Source organism: Drosophila arizonae, chromosome 4 (assembly GCF_054131065.1).
Source record: "Drosophila arizonae isolate 15081-1271.41 chromosome 4, UAZ_ARI_1.0, whole genome shotgun sequence".
Lineage (NCBI taxonomy): Eukaryota > Metazoa > Arthropoda > Insecta > Diptera > Drosophilidae > Drosophila > Drosophila arizonae.
The window spans coordinates 1834928-1853516 of NC_142924.1; the positions used below are offsets into that span (position 1 = coordinate 1834928).

General features: G+C 37.9%; 4 protein-coding genes across 16 annotated transcripts; 2 read left to right on the forward strand and 2 right to left on the reverse strand.

Annotated features, from left to right (window-relative positions):
• Positions 1–824: 824 nt before the first annotated feature.
• Positions 825–3600, reverse strand: Ras64B (ras-like protein 2). The gene is made up of 3 exons (XM_018005453.2): positions 3402–3600; positions 2167–2254; positions 825–2094 (listed from the first exon to the last, which is right to left on the reverse strand). Exons 1-3 carry the CDS (start codon positions 3480–3482, stop codon positions 1685–1687), a joined length of 579 nt encoding a protein of 192 aa, XP_017860942.1. The 5' UTR covers positions 3483–3600; the 3' UTR covers positions 825–1684.
• A 264-nt stretch (positions 3601–3864) lies between these two features.
• LOC108612537 (uncharacterized) lies at positions 3865–5144 on the forward strand. Its single transcript, XM_089467640.1, has 3 exons — positions 3865–4117; positions 4280–4346; positions 4596–5144. Exons 1-3 carry the CDS (start codon positions 3959–3961, stop codon positions 5033–5035), a joined length of 666 nt encoding a protein of 221 aa, XP_089323766.1. The 5' UTR covers positions 3865–3958; the 3' UTR covers positions 5036–5144.
• A 269-nt stretch (positions 5145–5413) lies between these two features.
• Positions 5414–6658, reverse strand: RfC4 (replication factor C subunit RfC4). The gene is made up of 2 exons (XM_018005445.2): positions 6354–6658; positions 5414–6294 (listed from the first exon to the last, which is right to left on the reverse strand). The coding sequence occupies exons 1-2, from the start codon at positions 6516–6518 to the stop codon at positions 5464–5466; spliced, it is 996 nt and encodes a 331-aa protein (XP_017860934.1). The 5' UTR covers positions 6519–6658; the 3' UTR covers positions 5414–5463.
• On the forward strand, positions 6659–17053 carry ens (MAP7 domain containing protein ensconsin). 13 transcript variants are annotated; one of them, XM_018005427.2, is made up of 15 exons: positions 6659–6816; positions 7607–7660; positions 9535–9791; positions 9860–9999; positions 10067–10182; positions 10697–10945; positions 11840–11983; positions 12522–13184; positions 14331–14510; positions 14575–14762; positions 14881–15720; positions 15785–16018; positions 16084–16454; positions 16535–16743; positions 16808–17053. In XM_018005427.2, exons 1-15 carry the CDS (start codon positions 6768–6770, stop codon positions 16822–16824), a joined length of 3711 nt encoding a protein of 1236 aa, XP_017860916.2. In that variant the 5' UTR covers positions 6659–6767; the 3' UTR covers positions 16825–17053. The 13 variants fall into 13 exon arrangements, with proteins under 13 accessions (XP_017860916.2, XP_017860920.2, XP_017860917.2 ...); XM_018005431.2 differs by having other exon boundaries at positions 12522–12875; XM_018005428.2 differs by having other exon boundaries at positions 12525–13184.
• The last annotated feature ends 1536 nt before the right edge of the window (positions 17054–18589 follow it).

Below are 18589 nucleotides of genomic sequence, written 5' to 3' on the forward strand. Positions count from 1 at the left end.
ACAAATAGATCAAAGTACAAATTTAGTATTAAAGTCAAATGTGAATATATGATGTGTATACACATATACATACATATATATAATGTATCACATTGATGCAGTTACTATACTCAAAATATATTCAAAATTTCAAGTCTATAGCAACCCAGCTGGACAAAGTATAACCAGAATATATTAGTACTTTTTGAAGGAGAAGCTTAGATGGACTAACTGACGTTTGGACGAACGAGAAGAAGGAAGAGTTTTGCACCAACCAATACTCTCTTCCATTGATTCCATTAATAACAACATTATCCAACTCTGAAACTCTATAAAAATATAAAGCCCAATTAAATAATTTCGAATCAGAAAGAAAATTTTAACTAAATAAAGTTTCGATGATAATGCAAATCAACAACTAGAAACTACAACTCTAGAAATCAGACCCTATGGCTAGACGCTGCTCAACTATTTCTAGTTTCTAAATTAATAAAATTGGAACATTTTGGAAGCATTTGTGATTTGTATGTATTTATTAGAATTGCGCATATATGTATATATATATACTTTGAAATATATATAAATAGGTATATATAGTATTAAGAATCGTTAAATTAAGCAGTGTAGTAGTAAAACAAAGAATATTTATATAGTATATATACTATATACATACATATATATCTATATATGTAATGTAAAAAACGTTACACACTTTGTATAAAAAAAAGTAGAATAGAATTTTATAGAGGTTTACAAAATATTATTGTATTGTGCGTTTTTATCAAATTCCTTTCGTTTTACAATTATTTATATAATGCTAAAATTATGACAAGAAACAATTAAAATTGTTTATTCCTCATTGTTATTTTTGTTGTATTTGCGTGTGTTTTGTTAATTATATAAATTGTATTTATTTTGTTTGTTTTATTTTTCGTATTTTTTGTTATCAATGCTCTGACTAAATGCAACGAGAACGAGGCACTCAATTTGTTATTAAACACAACACAATCTTTGATTACGCGTAACAACAAAAATCGAATCATATATATTATGTATATATATATATAGATATATATTATTAGTAAATAACAATACAAATTACAATAACACATTAATGTTTGGCTTAATCGAACATATTAACACAAACATTCAAAAACTTGGCGTCAATTACAAAAATTTCTCACAAAACTTTCTAATTATAAAAACACTTTGTCCTTAATTGTTGCACATTTGATCAACAAATAATATTATATATATTCATGTGTGTGTGTGTGTGTTTGTATATGTTTTATATATATATATGTATATGTATACATATAAATATATATTTATGTATGTAGGTATGCAAGTATTTATGTAAGTATTTATCTGTAAATGTGCTGTGGACTTATTGAGTTTGCTTTGTTTAGCTTTGCTTTCGTTTTATATTTGTTTTTGTTTTAGTTAGTTAGTTTAACTGGCGAGTGGGCGTGGCATGAGCTTTTAGACAATTCATTTTATGTTCAGGCAGTTAACAAAATGCAATTCGTTGGGTTTCTGCTGTAGCTGGGATTACTTCGTTTTACTGGGTCATCGGTATCTCTCTATTTAGCTCAGTCGACGCGCATTTTTTATTATTTATTAATTATAAAAATTTTGGTGTTATACTCGTTACATCGTATCTCTTCCCCTCTTGATTCGTGGAGATTCGTTTTAGCTGCCCACCTTACATAAGGCAGCACTTCTTCTTGCCCTTCTTCTTGAAGCCCTCCTCAATGTAGGGTCGCTCTGCTATTTGAAATTTGCGCACAATGCGCACCAGCTCATGGAACGCCTGATCCACATTCACTCGCATCTTGGCACTACATTCAATATAGGGTATCATTAGATTTCTGCTGGTATTTTGTGCCTCTTCCAGCGAGACATGACGTTGATGCTCCAAATCGCATTTGTTGCCCACCATCAACATGGGAAACTCATCACGATCCTTGACACGCAAGATTTGTCGCTGAAATTTGGGTATTTCATCGAAGCTGGAATGATCATTCAGCGAGAACACAAGCAGGAAACCCTCGCCGGAACGCATATACTGTTCACGCATTGCACTAAATTCCTCCTGGCCAGCTGTATCCAGAACTGTTAGAAGATTTCAATTAATGACCGATATATTTATGTATATGTTACTTATATATATATATTTCCACTCACTATCCAATTTGGCGGGCACATCATCAATGACACATTGCTTCGTATAGGAGTCCTCGATTGTTGGATCATAGTCTGTGACGAAATAGCTCTGAAATAGTACAGAATAAATGTGTTAATACATTGAAAATAATTTTGATTATAGTTGTGAATCTGAAATATTAATTATATCGTAAATATACAATATATAAGTATTATATAAGTTAAATTATTTCTTCTGTGAATTAGTTAAGAATTATAAATAAATATAAATAAAAAGTTGATGGTACTGCCGACTAGAAGATACCCTAAAAGTGCTAGATCAACCTGGATGTCGTCAAAGCATATTTTCACTATATTTTTGTATATACAATTATATTTCAATTTCGTTTTTAATTTAACATTTTTTTCCATTATTAATTTCGGTCATTCAATGTTCATTTTTATTTATACACATTTGGAATTTAATAATAATTTAACCACTGTGCAGTAAATAAAACCTTTTGAAGCACTTTTTGATTTGTTTACACACAGTTTAATGCGCTACTTCAGTTGATGAAAATCTTGGCATACATAAAAACAAATGTTTATGCATGCGTGTTCGTATGTGTGTGCATATGGTAAATATATATACTATTCGTATATATGTATGTGAATGGCTGTGGCATGGGCATATGGGGATGACGCAAATAACTAAAAATAAATATTGCTAGGCGCATTGCCACATTTTGTGAATGGTGCGACGGACGAATTAAGAATGAGACCGTGGTCGTGACCATGGCGAACGCCCCGTTAGATTGACCTCAACTCTGTACACTCCTCACAGACACAGTCGCAATATCCATTTAGGCCGCTCGACTGGGCAACGCCCTTAATACATGCCGATTTTCCATTTCAATTGAATTTTCTATGAAAATACATTTCAACTTGATTTCGATGCGCTGATCTATGCTCAAAAATATGTAGCTCACACGCACACATATGTATATAAGCATATATGTACATATATATTGCCAAACAAAGTAAGTCGCTTGTTGCTTTTGCCAAAACAAGGGTTCAGCCCACTTGTTACGTTACGCCGCGCCCCTCTGTTGATGCGTTGTTGGATTTAGAGGTGCGCTACGCTATATATCACCGCTAAAAGTCACTGTCATAACAACGTCAAGATCACGTTTTCACACCAATGCGCAACACTGTTGCGTTTGCTTATACAGCAACATAGACGACGACGTCACCAGATCTTTTCTTCTGCCCCTTACCTGTATGAATTGTATCGTTATGGCTGATTTTCCAACACCGCCACCACCGACGACTACCAGTTTATACGTTTGCATTTGCATTTTTGTGCGATGCGTCGTCTAATTTTCTGTTTTATTTTATTGCTATACCGTCCGCGAAAAATATTCAACTAGAAATACACGAATATATCGTCATCGCCGATACCATTACAAATCAACATATCGTCCAGGGTTTCATTACGACTAGTCGTTGCTCCAGCAGATGTTTGCACTGCTGCTGTTTCAAATATCGCAATCAAATTCCAGCAAATCTTTCATACATTAAACAAATTGAAATCAATCTTACTGCAAATGACAAAATTTAATGTAAATACATAAAAACGACTAAATATGTTTCAACAATAAGGTAAATATTAGGGTCATTTAAAATATATCAAAATATCAGTATATCGATATTTTTATATAAAAATAAATTTATATCGAAATATTTTTTGGCCAAATATCGAAAAAAAAAATTAGATATTTTTTATATATTTGTGTTGTCACTCTTGTAATAAGCTTACCAAGCGTAAATAAAAATGAAGATAGTGAAAACGTATTATTCGAACTTTAAAAATGGGACAGCCACATGTAATTTGTGCCTTAAAGTAATAAAAACAAGTGGTAACACAACAAATATGGCATCGCATATGAAAAACAAGCACTATGATGTTTTTGCAAAGTGCAACCAAAACAACGTAAGCACTTACACATGATTTAAGGTGGCGTCGTTTTTCTGTGTGTGCGTGTGGGTAATTTTAAAAGCCCGCGCTTCCTCGGAATATACCACGATTGAGTTTAATTTAGACTGTTTCGCAAACTACGATTCTGAATTTTTATCCGTTTGTTTAAATCATTAGGTTTCGAACAACTCTGGAGAAAACCAAACAGTGCAACAATCTTTCAGAAACACTGAATCTTTAAAAAGTAAGTTTGGCTGACTTGATGTGATAATATTGAGCGACAATGCACGAGAAAGCTCTGCATGCAAATTTACATGTGATCTCTTAATACATACGTGTCAGAATTCAACCGAAGTGAGAAGAGAACCAAAGCGAAAAGTAAGGCGAGTTGTGAGAGAGCGATTCTGAATCGCTTTATCTTTGCCTGGTGAAATGTTTTTGGTTTTTTTTTTTTTTTCTTGCTTGAATAATAGTTTGTTTCAAACGATTTCAGGAGATTGTTCACCAGATCCTGGTATATATGCCTCGAAGCCCTATTTTGAGTCAGTAATGCTATTGAAAGACGACATGAAGCCCAAGCAATCGCTCGGCAATTTGGATACCAGCCGCTCCAATAAAAGGTTGAGTGTTGCGGAGTTTGAAGATTCGGTAGACTCTGTATTGCCTCAAAGCTTGGATGAACAGTGCAATGAAGAAGATGCTTTTACAGAAAGAAAGAAAAAAATTAAATTAAGCATGTCTTCTCAACTACTGTTAATGGAGAAGGAAAAATTAAAACTATTAGAAAAAAAAATCAATGCAACAAAGACCGACGATGACTTGTCTTTTTTTGAGAGCCTTCTGCCTTATATGAAAAGGATGGACATGAAAAAAAAATTGCTTTGCAGAATGGAAATTCAAAAGGTTGTTCTTTCCCATTTTGGAGAGAAATGATGCAGAAGAAAAACTCAATAAAATTCAAAATATTTGTTAAAAAGTTATTCAAGTATTCAGGTATTATATATGCGGTATCTATAATTTAAATAAAAAATACTTTTTCTTAGTATTCTGGTTTTTAAAGCTTAAAAATTTATTGTGGGAAAAAGTGAATCGATGTTTTAAAATTGCATATCATATTGATATTTTTCAAAGCAATATCATCGATCGATATTTAAAAAATATTCGACATCCCAGTAAATGCCTGCAGCAATAAACTACTCGAAACATTTCCAGCGAAGACATTATCGATAAATGTTGCATGCCGACAATCGATTAGTTGCAAGTAGCACAGAGTGCAATCAAAATCAAATTTGTTTTTTCTTATTCAACAAGTTGGTTTAGAAATAAATATTTTATTTAATAAAAAATTGAAATGTTTAATGCTAATGCGACTCGGCGGTCATGCACAAACGCGCCAATAGGCTAGTCAACTGCAGCAGCGAATTACAACCATCGACAATCTTCATGTGCGTAATGCCAATTTCTCTTATGAAGTTCAACTTCAGCTGTTCGTCCACATTCAACCTCTTGCAGACGCGAAATATATTACCAATAATATCCTCCGGTGCATAGCCAAGGCGCCACAATTTCGCCAAGATCTTGTACGCCTTGTGTATATCATTGCTGGCACAATGTTGCAACATATCCTGCAACAGCATCGGATGCGGCTCATCACAAACTTTGAAAACATTGGCGCCCGTAATTTCACCGAATCCCTGAGCCGTGGATTGCAAATTATTAAGAGCTTGTCGCATATCGCCCTGTGCCGTAAACACAATCGCCTCCAATCCATCCTCATCGTACTTGAGCTGCTCTAGCTGACACACCTCAATTAGCTTGGCTAGCACCTGGGCATCCGATAGTTTGCTAAACCTCAGCATGGCGCAACGCGATTGAATCGGCTCAATGATTTTCTCACTCGTATTACAGGCGAGTGCGAAACGCGTTGTATTACTATAGATTTCCATGGTGCGTCGCAGCGATTGCTGTGCACCCTCAGTCATGCTGTCCGCCTCGTCCAGGATTACTATCTTATGGCGGCCGCGTGGCAGGGTGACCTTCTGTTGGGCAAACATCTTGATTTTATTTCGCACTACATCGATTCCACGTTCGTTTGATGCATTCAACTCGAGCACCGCATCCTTGTAGCTGTCGCCCAGCAGAATACGTGCCAGGCACTGTATAGTTGTTGTCTTGCCTACGCCAGGTGGTCCCTGAAATAGGTTTAGCATTATTTATATCATATCTTCAGTTAAATTTAAAACCACATTACCGCAATTATTATGTTTGGCGAATTGCCCTGAGTGGAGAAGACGGATAGGCGGGCGACTGTATCTTCATTGCCTACAATTTCATCGAACTTAACAGGCCGATACTTTTCAATCCAAGGCAAATTATTGCGCTTGTCTACAACCACAATTCCTGTTTCCTCTGGCATTTCTCTTTTATTTAATTAAATAACAAGTTTTGACCCCGAACGCAATTGCAAACATAAAACGCGGGATTCGATTTTTTAGCACATATCGCTTCGACGTCAGTTTTATAGCAGTGAGCTAAATTATTGAAATAGCAACTGTGTCGACCACACATATCGAGTGATTGTGATCGAGTAGTCATTATCGCTGCTCATGATAGTTGTGTGCTCAGTATCGATAAGTGTAGATGTAGAAAAAAATATAGTGAGAATATGGCGAGTCTTGAGGGCCAGCAAGAAAATTATTCGAATAATCCAGCAGGTATGCATTAAAAATGTGAAACAACCAAATAAAATACAACTAGAAAACCGTGCGCGTAAAGTGACCAGTGCAAATATTGAACAAACAATTCGTGTAACAAAAAGCCACGAAAAAAATTTGTTGGTCGAATGGGCAGCAGCAACCAAGACAACGACGACGACTCACACTCGAAAAAGCGAACGAAAAAAAAAAGAAGAAGCCAGAAGAAGTGTTTGCTTCATATGGGTGAAATTGCCCCCGTGTGTTTTTTCGAGTTCCTTACAGTGTGGCTGTTGTTTTGCCAGCGCTAAATCCCCCCTTACCGGAGTTTTGAGTTATAAATAAAATTTCGTTCAAAGTTTCCAGAGGAAAAACATTTTTGCCGTCACCTCAGCCGCAGCCAGCGTTTACAGTCATCGTGAGGCAGCAGCTGCGCTGCAGCTGCACATTTGTTGTGTGTGTGCTTGCGTCTGTGTATGTGTATGTATGTTTGTCCGTCTGCCACCGTCAACTTATCAAGTGCGTGTTTTTTCTCCTTGCCCTACAAGTGCAAAACAGAAGCCGATTGATTTTCCTTTTCTTTTTTGTTACATTCTCATATTCATTTCTTTTTCGGACTTTATCGAGTGAGTGTTCGCAAAAAACTAGTGAAAATTCGTGGAAGATACTTTAAAAAATTATATACTATATATATATATAAACAGCGGGGCTGAATGAACTTTTACAACACATAGTTTACAAATATTTCTTACGAAATCAAAACACAAACTAAAGTGTTTATTTTGCTTTTGTTTTTCTGATTTACTTGCAGTGGAAAACATACCCAAACGACCCGAAAGCCGAGAGGGGAGCGCCGAGCGAAAAGGTAAGACTACGTTTTATACACTACTCTAATTATTATATATGTATGTATAATACGGGACATATGTATATATGTGCTATATAAAATTTACATAGGCGACTATTGCATGCTCTTACGGGTCATAAGCAAAACGTAAGGGAAATCGAAATACATAATAGTTAAGAATATATATTAATAGGTCAGCTATTTTGTGATCTACCCTTGTACAAACTAATATGATGTTATGATATCATACACCAAGGAAAATCACTATAAGAAATCTATGTAGGGTTTCATAATTTTTAATTTTAGCACAATTTTATCACATATACTAGAAATAGATAGGAGATATTAACATGGGCTCTAGTTCTGAAACACCTTTCTGTATTAGGGTATGCTGATTCTAACACCAAGTTTGCAACTTATTGAGTAAAGCTATAAATATAAATATTTATAAGGATATCAATGGCAAAGCAATTTCTGCAACCATTAAAAATAATGTTAACAATTAAAAATGCACTCGTTAACGCTTACGTTACGTTATACTAACGTAGGTCGCCTGACCACCGCGTTGCATGTCTTGTAACAAAAGCCGAATGCTCTAAAAATGCAAGAGCAAATTGAGCAGCGAAATTCTTGTGTCGAGGGACAAAGCGCGAGTGGGCTGCTAATGCATCTGCAGCTGTAAGCAAGCCCATGGAGCAGACTAAAAAGACAAACACTAAAAGGTGGGCGACGTACATACATACATACATTTGTATGTAGCTTCGTCGCTGTCGTCTGCCAACGTTCAAGGTTGTTGACTCTGGCATGATCATTCACATTCACAGGTGATGATAAGCAAGTTCGCTATCTAAGCGCTGTTACAGAAGTGTATCTAAATAAATGCGGATAAAATAGAAACACAGCTTGGCCCCGATACAATGCCAGTTGTTGCAGATGGGAACTTGTGTATTTTCCTTTTGTTCCAACAATTTGCATTCACAATTACGTCATTGAATTCCATAAATACCAATAAATACGATAACGCGTTATCGCCCGGCGATTGCCGATTGGCGATTACAACGAATGCGCAGAAAGTTAGTTGACCAATTGCCAGTTGGCTAAATTTGAGTAGTTTTTACAATTTCTTTTTTGTTTGATTTTGCATTTTTATTGCTTTTATTTTGCACAATGGCTCAATGTCATTTTAATAAAAAAAAAAAATAAACTATGCGCTTATATTTTACTCTTTGCCTTATTTGCTCATCGCTCAGCTCTGGGGGCGACCTATGTATGAGTGTATATATTTATGTGATTGTATGTGTGTGCATTGTTATTGTAGTTTGTTGTCAATTGACCCACATACATACAAAGCGAGCGCACAGTGAGTGACGATGACGTCAGTCGGTGTAAAAGTCGCGCGGCTGTTGTGGCCGGCAAATGCCAAAAAAGGCGAGTAAGCTCTAGTTCTGGTTGAGTTCATTCGACTAGCGCATACCCTGCAGACAAGAATGACAACTAAAAATTAATGTAGCATGAGTTATGTAGTTATAGCTTTCTTTGTAACCCAAATTTATTTATTAATTTGGCTAACATAAATATCCAGCCTCAACTGAAATGAGCAAAAGATTTCAATGTACCCGATTTGCTCATGCTTATGTAGTGTAGGGCATTAAAAACAAGCGGCAGCGTATGAACAATATTGCTGAAGCTTTATCGATTTTACTTTTATTTTTTTGCCACAGGTAGCAAAATAATTTTGTTGATTAAACCTAGCATCTACATGTGAAATAGGAATGTTCGTGCTGGCTGCCGCACCCGCCAGTCAGTGCCAGCACCCCCACTCTCAATCGCAAAAACCTCAAGATTATATACAAGTCTCTAATACATTTTTGTTTCCATTCACATTTTGACAGCGTCCAAAGACCGAGAAGAGAAACTGAAATATGCGCGCGATCGACAGAATGAGGAGAGACAGAGAAAAATCGAAGAGCTGCGAGCCCAAGCCGAGGCGGCACAAAAATATCGCGAACAAAAGGAGGAGGAGCGTCGTCGTCGCATCGAGGAGATACGTGTGCGTGACACAGAGAAACGTCATCAGGTGGAGGAGCGCAAAAAGGCCATCATTGAGGCCGAGAAGGAGCGACGAGAGTATATACTCAAAAAGAATCAAGTGTGTAGAACATACATATACTATCCATACATATCTATATATATTGAACTCTGCTTTTGCTTTTACAGGAGCGCGAATCACGAATAGAGACAAAGAAACGGGATAGAAATTCGATTGCGTTTGCTTTTGGCTCGTCAACGCCTCGTTTGCTGGATGTGCCAACGGATTATGGCCTGGTATCGCCCAGTAATTTCTGGAGTCAAAGACGGTGCGTCTTTATAGTCGAACCAAACTATATGGATACCATAATTGTATATGATTTTATATATTTATAGTTCCACATCTATATCAAATGTAGCGGGCGCCTCGCTCTCACGTCGCAGTTCCGAGCGTGAACTCGCCGATAGTGGTGCTAAGAAGCGTGCCTCCTCATCCACGGATAGGCAAGATGGTGAGTTAGTAGAAGTAGTAACAGCCCATCCAAACAACTTTCGGTCGAACTGTCACAGACACACACACACGCACACAACCACACACACACGTTACACGGAGTACAATTCAGCAACAACACTTAATCTTAACTATTTATTTTGCAGTTAATTATACTTTAGACAAACCACTCATAATTTACAGAAACAAGAAAACTCCGTTTTGTTTACGTGACAATCTCCCACCATATATACTAAATAGTTATTTGTCTATATATAACCGCTTCCCAAGTATCTGTGAACTGTTGCAGCAGTGTGCAAATAGTTATTGACTTGATTTCAATATCACCTATCCTACACCCCGTTTATTTGATTTACAAAATATACATTTTTATATACCCACCACTTTAGCTAATTTCAAAACAGTTAGCTTCAGTTCTTGTTAATTTTTTCAATTCTCACTATTTCTCACTTATTATCTCTCTCTCACTCTCTCTGTTCAAACTGCCCCCCACATTTAAACACCTCTGCACACAGATCACCGCCGTAAGTCTTCGTCCATGTACGAGGTGTTCAATTGGGGCTATTCGAACGATGAGCCGCCAAAGCGTTTTTCGCTATCGATAGCTGGCAGCGAAATAAATATCGATGGGCCAGCCCATCCCACTAAGAATAACGCCCAAAAACTGACTTCCACAACAACAACAACCACAACTGCGCACAGACCATATACAACAGCAACAACTGAAAGCCACTACAACAACAACAATAACTCATATCGTAAGGGTGAGGGTTCCTCTTCTCTACTCTTCTACTTCTCTATTGTTCCTGTTTTGTTATTGTATTCCCCAATTTTATTTGACTGTTGCCCTAACCGCCCTCGTTTCTAAGAAGCTCTCCTAACCGGCATGTGCCCAAGTTATTTGCATGATCTAATAATTGTACCTTGTAAAAAGAATCCTTTAAAATGAGCACGAAAGCTTTCGATTGTAATTATCGATTGCGATTATCAATAAATAACAGTGCGTCACTTGATGTTGATAATAATTTGATTAATTATCTGTCGTTTAGATTGATTACCATGATTGATATATAATTGTGTTATCGACTAATTTATCGATTATTAACAGCATTTATTAATTTGTTCTTTAAATATACTAAGCATATGCAATGCTAATTTTATTTACTCTGATTACACTAAAATCGATATTGTTGATTATTATAGTTAATTAGGGTATTCATATACTGAAATCTATTAACACTGAATGAATTTATTCGCATAATCGATGTAATCGATAACTTGTGCTATCGATAGCTGCAATGCTCTTCTAATTAGGTCTTGTATTCCTTAACATGTTACGCTCTCTTTAACGCTCTCTCCCTCCTCCAAGCGGCGGCCTCTAGTTATACCCTGAACCCATTGACAGTGGGAAATCATGGTATAATGGTTTTGTTTTACAATATATACTTTTTTTTTATCCAACTACCCGATTTTTAGTAGCTCTCTTGCTCTCTTTTTCTCTCACACACTTGGCATGGTAATTGCTTTAGCATTTGCTTTTGGTTACTCGATGATACATTTTGCATTAGTTCCAAGTTTCGGTCAACACTTTTTGATCAAATAAAAAAAAAAAAAAAACAAGAAAAACAAAAACCAAATCCCAAAAACCACAATTGCAGAAGATAACGTTGACACAACACAACAAAACATGATGTTCCGAAGCGTTTACCGCAGGAAAACGGATCTCATGCCGACAATACCCAGCCCTCGAGACGGGCACTATGGTTCGCGCAGCTCACTGAGCACCACGCCCAGAACCCCAGGTAAGAACGACCCACAATCTCCCCCTCCCCCCTCTCAAAAAAACCTCTACAGCCTCCAGCTATCATCAACATCCAGCTCTCCAGCTGACTGTCATGATTTTGTATTCATCATCATCCTCATCATATACATTATTCATATTCACATTATTTCATCAACGTATTCAGTTAGGAACAATCAACGACAACAACAATGACCGCTGTGTGACCATATGAGAGGTTTGGCCTTTCGTTTCTTCTTGCTTTTGATTCTACTCGGAGATATTATATTAGGCAATTTCTGCTCAAAACTCACTAAACACCACACACCACCCCAACCACCCAAATTGTAGCAAAATTCTGTACCCATTAGTGTGACGTCTACTGTATATATAAATATATATATATAGCTGCATAAGGAACCACAAGCACCACCACCACAACCAACCACAAACAACAGCTACAACAATGCTACAATGTTACTGATTCTGATTCATCAACACTTTCTGAACCACTTTCCACTTTACATATCACCAACAACAACTACAACCGACCCACCTAGTAGGACGCGCCTACTCGATGAATCGCCTGGATCAGCTGGCCCAGCCCATCCGTCGCAATGGTGAGCACATGCGTGCCATACTGGAGCGGGAGCGACGGGAACGCGAACTGGAAATGCTGGACGAGACGGCATCGCTGGGTGGCCACAGTGCCAGCGGTCGGCGTGGCCCGGCCAGGGGCAAGCGAGCGGGCAGTGCGAGCGCCGGAGGCAGTGGCACCTCGACAGCGACTGGCATCATGTCGCGCAGCATGACTCATCTGGCTGGCTGTGCTCAGAGGGAGCGTGGAAAGTATTCGTTGGGTGGCGGCATCTCGACAAGCTTTCGGCCTTTGAGCAGCGGTCAGCGTGACTCTAGTAAGAGCATGACACAGATAAGCTATTCGTGGTCGACCACAAACAGCACCAACAACAACCACCAACACCACCACTACCACTACCCACAACAACAACAACAAGAACAACGCCAGTCGAATCTTGGCTTGCAAACTGCAGCAACTAAAAAATATCTTCAAAGCTCATTTGCCTCATTCAACAACCTGTCGTCTAGGCGTGCCCAGCAACAATATGCGAACTCTACTATTACTAACCCCAAATACCGTTATCACGACCTCGATCCAAACTCATTGTTGTTCATGAACTCTTCTAGTTTGTTAGTGAATGCAGGTGTGTGCGATCAACAACAACAACAACAACATCCAAAACAACAACTACAAATTACCCTACCATAACACACAAATACACATCCTATATATTTATACTTTCGCGGTGACTAGCATAGAAGTCCATTGACATCTCCAAACACCTACACACACACACACACACACACACACACACCTAGTAATCTCCTAAAAAGTAGCTAACGGGTTTATATTCTTATGCGAACAATATATGGCACACAAACTACACATATCAACGCCCTCACATGAAGCATATTAGTCGTTGTTATATACAAACATATACCGTTATTATCAAATACAATACGTAGACTTATCGATAATGTTTCAGCGTTAAAAGCGAATTCATATATTTAAATCATCATATCATTAACTCGTTTTTCCTAGACTTCATAAAGATCAACTACAACTGATCAATTAATTCCATATTTTACAGTTACAACTTATCGATAGAGCTCAAAAACTCATCTATATCATATTGATTATAGTTGTAAACAACATAATTATAGTAGTATTTATCGATAGAATCGATTAGAATTAACAGTTCAACAAAACAACTATCCCTTTGAACGATTAAGTATTACCCCTTTTCTACAATGGTAATCCAAATAACTGATGGACAGTTATCGGAACTGTACAACAATTAGCATATTTAAAATCGATAACATTTGTACTCGTGCAATCGATCAATCAATGTTCAGTGTTCCATATTGTGTGCTGAGCATTGTCAGCTGTTTGTTCGATTTCGTATGGACTAAACTATACATCAATCCACACACGCACACACACAGTCTACACACAAACACACCCACACCCAATCTCCATAGGCTACTTTGGTTTATGCTTTGTGTCTTTTTCTGTTTGGCTCACTCTACGTAATTGTGTCTTTCTCTATGTTTGGTACTTTGTTTAACTCGTTTGTTTTGAGGATTTTATTTTCTCTTGTGTTGTTCCTCTTTCCACTTTTTGTTTTATTAATGACAAAGAACTCTCTCTGGTGACGGTCACAAATCACAAATTACATTATTTTTATTTGGTACTCACCTGCTCATATATATAACTAAAAGATCTAAATGATATTAATTGAACTGATTTCCGCAAGGTGACAGCCATAACTAATCTGTTCTTACCTTAGGCTCGCGTTCTGGCAATGTAACACCCGGCGGACATGGTCATCTGAGCGGCTCACGTCCCGGCAGCGCAATGTCCACATCAACCACGTTGTCCACAACCAATCCCGTGGCACGACGACCAGCGACAGCGCCGCGCAAACCACGACCAGCTAGCATAGCAGGCACTGGCATGTCCCTAGATGGTAAATGAGAAATATTATTTAATTAAACTCCATGGATCCTAATACTGAACTCATCCACCCACAGAGTTGAACAAACTAAAGCGGGACACTCACAAGCCACCATTGAAGACAACAAATACGGCCTCGTCGCCATCCACGTCTACAGCACAAACGACACCCAAACGAACACCGAACCTCATGTCCACGTCAATGATCGTCACCTCCAGCTCAACGCGCATGCACAGCGCCGAAAAGAAGACGCCACAAAAGCGGGTTAGCTTCCAACTATATAGAAAGAACCACACAGACATTTGTCCACTTGAAAAGCTATCTATATTTATGAAACATTATTGTAAATTGAATATTTATCTGTTATTCTGCTTGATTTTAGGAAACGCTGCCACCAAAGTCTGCATCCGCTTCCAAGGCACAGCCACGCAGTCGCACCGGCAGCATGGAACGCATTAATCGACGCAACAAGGAGTCCACAATTAAGGCTGCACCCGTTCCTTCAGTGATGAGCACGTCCATGATTGTGACCAGCAGCTCCACGATAACAGCTGCACCAGAGGCAAACGGTGTGGCGAAGGATCCAGTGGAACAGGTTGCTGCAGAATTGCCAGCAGAAGCAGTGGTTGCTGTTAGCAAAGCGGAAAAGGAGGCATTGAACACAGTGAAAACGGAGCAGCAACAGGAGGAGCAGCAGCAGCAGCAGCAACTGCAACAAGATGCTAAGACACAAGACGATCAGGTGTCGCAGCCAATTCCAGTAGTTGCAACTGTCAACGTGGATGAGAAGGCAGACGAGGGCAATGAGAAGCCACAAGCACAGCCACAATCACAGCCACAACCACAGCCACAAGTTCCACAGGAATCTAAGAAGACACTGCGTAATGGCGGCAGCAAGGAGAACTCGGAGGTGCGTGAATTGACACCCCCATCTGCGGATGGCAACAACAGCAACGATTTGATGACCGCATCGATGATAGCCAAAAAGATAACGACTGAGGAGGAGGCTAAGGCCGCATTAGCCGAAAGACGACGCCTGGCCCGCGAGGAGGCCGAACGACAGGCGGAATTGGAGCGCCAAAGGCTTGAGGCTGAGCGCCTTGCCGAGCTCAAGGCACAAGAGGAGGAGGCCGAACGCCAGCGACTATTCGAAGAGGAATCCACACGCTTGGCCGAAGAGCAGCGACGAGCCGAAGAGGAGCGTCTGCGCAAGGCCATCGAGGTAAGAGTCAGACAGATGAAGAAGCTTTCCTGAAATAAGAGTTAATCAAAGTCGCTTTTAACAGGAAGCACAACAGCGTGAAGAGGAGGAACAGCGTCGACGTGAGGAAGAGGAGCGCCAGCGTATTGAACGCGAGGAGGCCGAAAAGAAGGCCAAGGAGGAGGCTGAAAAGCTTCGTATCGAGGTGGCCGAACGCCTCAAACGCGAGGAGAAGGAGCGCGAAGAGCGACGCAAACGTGTCGAGGCAATTATGTCGCGCACCCGTAAAGGAGGCGGGGCAGCTGCTACGCCCGTCAAGGTAGTAAAAGATCAAAATCTTGAATTCAATATTTGCTCAGATTGAACTTATTAAACAATTTGCAGGAATCCTCGGAGCCCAAGGCTGGTGCACCCAAGGAAGCAAATGATGCTAACAGCAGCAGCAGTAACTCAACTGGTGGCTCGCCGAGCAGCAGCAGCACAATCAATGATGCAGTTGCACCAACGGCTACTGAGACAGAGTCAATGGAGCAGCCACCAAACAGTCAGGCCATGTATGAGCAATCGGTGCTGGACAAAGAGAATTCACTAATAAACAGTTTCTCAAATTTGATAATTGATGAGAATGCTAAGAACAACTTGCAACAGTACGAGGTGAGCAATGGCAAGCTGCATGTGGAAACAACAGCAGCTGCAACAGTTCCAGCAGCAGTGGCCAATGGGAATGGCCATATCGAGAATGTGAACAACAAGAAGTGAGTCGAGCGCAACAGCTGCTTAGAGTCTTAATTGACAACAACAAGAACAACAACTAAATGGGCTTTACTCATTGCAGCGACATCAATCTGCTGCAGGATGCAGTGAATCCAGCTGTTACGCAGCTAATCGATCTAAGCATAGAGTCCCATCAACCGCAACAACAACAGCAACAACTGCACATGAACAATAACAATAATAATAATAACAATAACAACAATAACAGCTTGCTGACGAGCACAGCGGCAAACAACACGCTAGTCACTGCTGATAGTCACGAGAATAAAGGTTGGTTATTATGAAATACACTTAGTATATATACTATAAATAATAATCTTCCTAATCTCCACAGATATATCGCTGCTGTGAATTCGTTGAAGTTAACCAAAACAAGATTGTTTTCTAAACTAAAACAAGAAAATCAACAGAAAAACTGATATATAGCTAAATGTGTGTGGAGTATTTATTTATAGAATTGAGTTAAACAAACAAAAAAAAAGGAAAGCAAAAACAAACGTGGCGAAAGGCAACAAATTATGGTTACTAGCGATACTAACAAAAACAAAAAAAAAAACAACAGGAAAAATGCTTATTAAAACTATATACACTATTATATACATATATATAAAAGAGAACTAAACATTATAAGCAGCCCAAGCTGCTAAAGAGAAATGATGCGAAAAGCGTTTGCATGTAATATTAGTTAAGAACTAAGACAAAACAAAAGTAAAGAGAATGCTGATAAACCATAAAAAACGATATATATAAATATATATTTATATAATGCTGATCAAGCCCAAAATCATCAACATGCTAAGCAATTCGATATCAAAATGTTCCAAAATGAAATGAGCGAAAAAAAATTGATGATTTTTAATTACAATTTTGCTAATTAATTCTAATTATTATTATAATTACTATTGTGTGTAAAAGGAAAATTGCTTGTGAGTCCCAAACTCTGCGTTATATATAATTGAAAATTATATATAGAAAAGCGAGGAACAGGAAGAAATTTGAGATGAAGCATGGGGTATATTATTATGTGTGCAAGCCCCCCAAAAAAGAGACAGAGACAGAAATGTTTGGAAAGTGTAATAGATGATAATACGATTTATATACGACCTCAATGCTGGGCGCTGTTCCCTCGTATCCCCCCTCCCAACACCCTGCTGTGTGTTTAATGCCCAATTTTTTTATTGCACAGTTGTTTGTATAAGTTAAGTTTAAAAATACGTTGAGCCAACGAATCGTGAGGTATTATTTATTAAAAGAAATGAAAGTGAAACAATTACGAAAAACAAAATATTGTCTGAAATTATTTGCTGATACTATTGTTCTATGTTCAGTATGCGATGCGTAGCCTCTGTAAACAAACACAGATATCAGATATCAGTGCTTAGACACACACACGAACACACACATGCATACACATACATATATGTAACTAGGAATTAGAATTATTTTTTGATTAATCTGTCAAATTCTGCTCATATTTTGCTTGTTTAAATGTAATAGTGTTCTCTCTGTGTATATTATTTTTCGAGTCAATCTTTATATATAAATATTTTTTCGATATTCTTTTATATATATATATATATACACACATATACACACATCTACATTTGTAATTTGTATTTATCCATGTGCAAAATAAATTATGATTATTTTTTTTTAATTAAAGAAAATATTAGCAAAATTATTTAGCATGCACCCAAGAAATATGAAATTGTAAAAATAAATTAAAACTTAAAACAACATTTCAAATAAACCATAGTCTATAAAGCATATATATTTATATATGTGCCACACCCACTTGTACTTGAGCGCGAGGGCCTTAACATGCATGAGAGCAAACAAATAATTAATTAAATAAAAAGCAAAATATTAACTGATAAATACAACCATTTAAACCGTTTATTAGTAGATGTCTAGTTAAATGGAATGCTTTTCCTATGTTTAAACAAATAAATAAAATTAACTAAAACATAAAGGCGATATAATCAAAAGACAAATGACATACATATTTAATAAATATATTAAAAATTAAAGAAAACTTGTCTTGGCTGCAGTATATTCTTAGAGCTATGTATATTTAATATAACAATTATATGTGCAAAAACAAAACAATTATAAA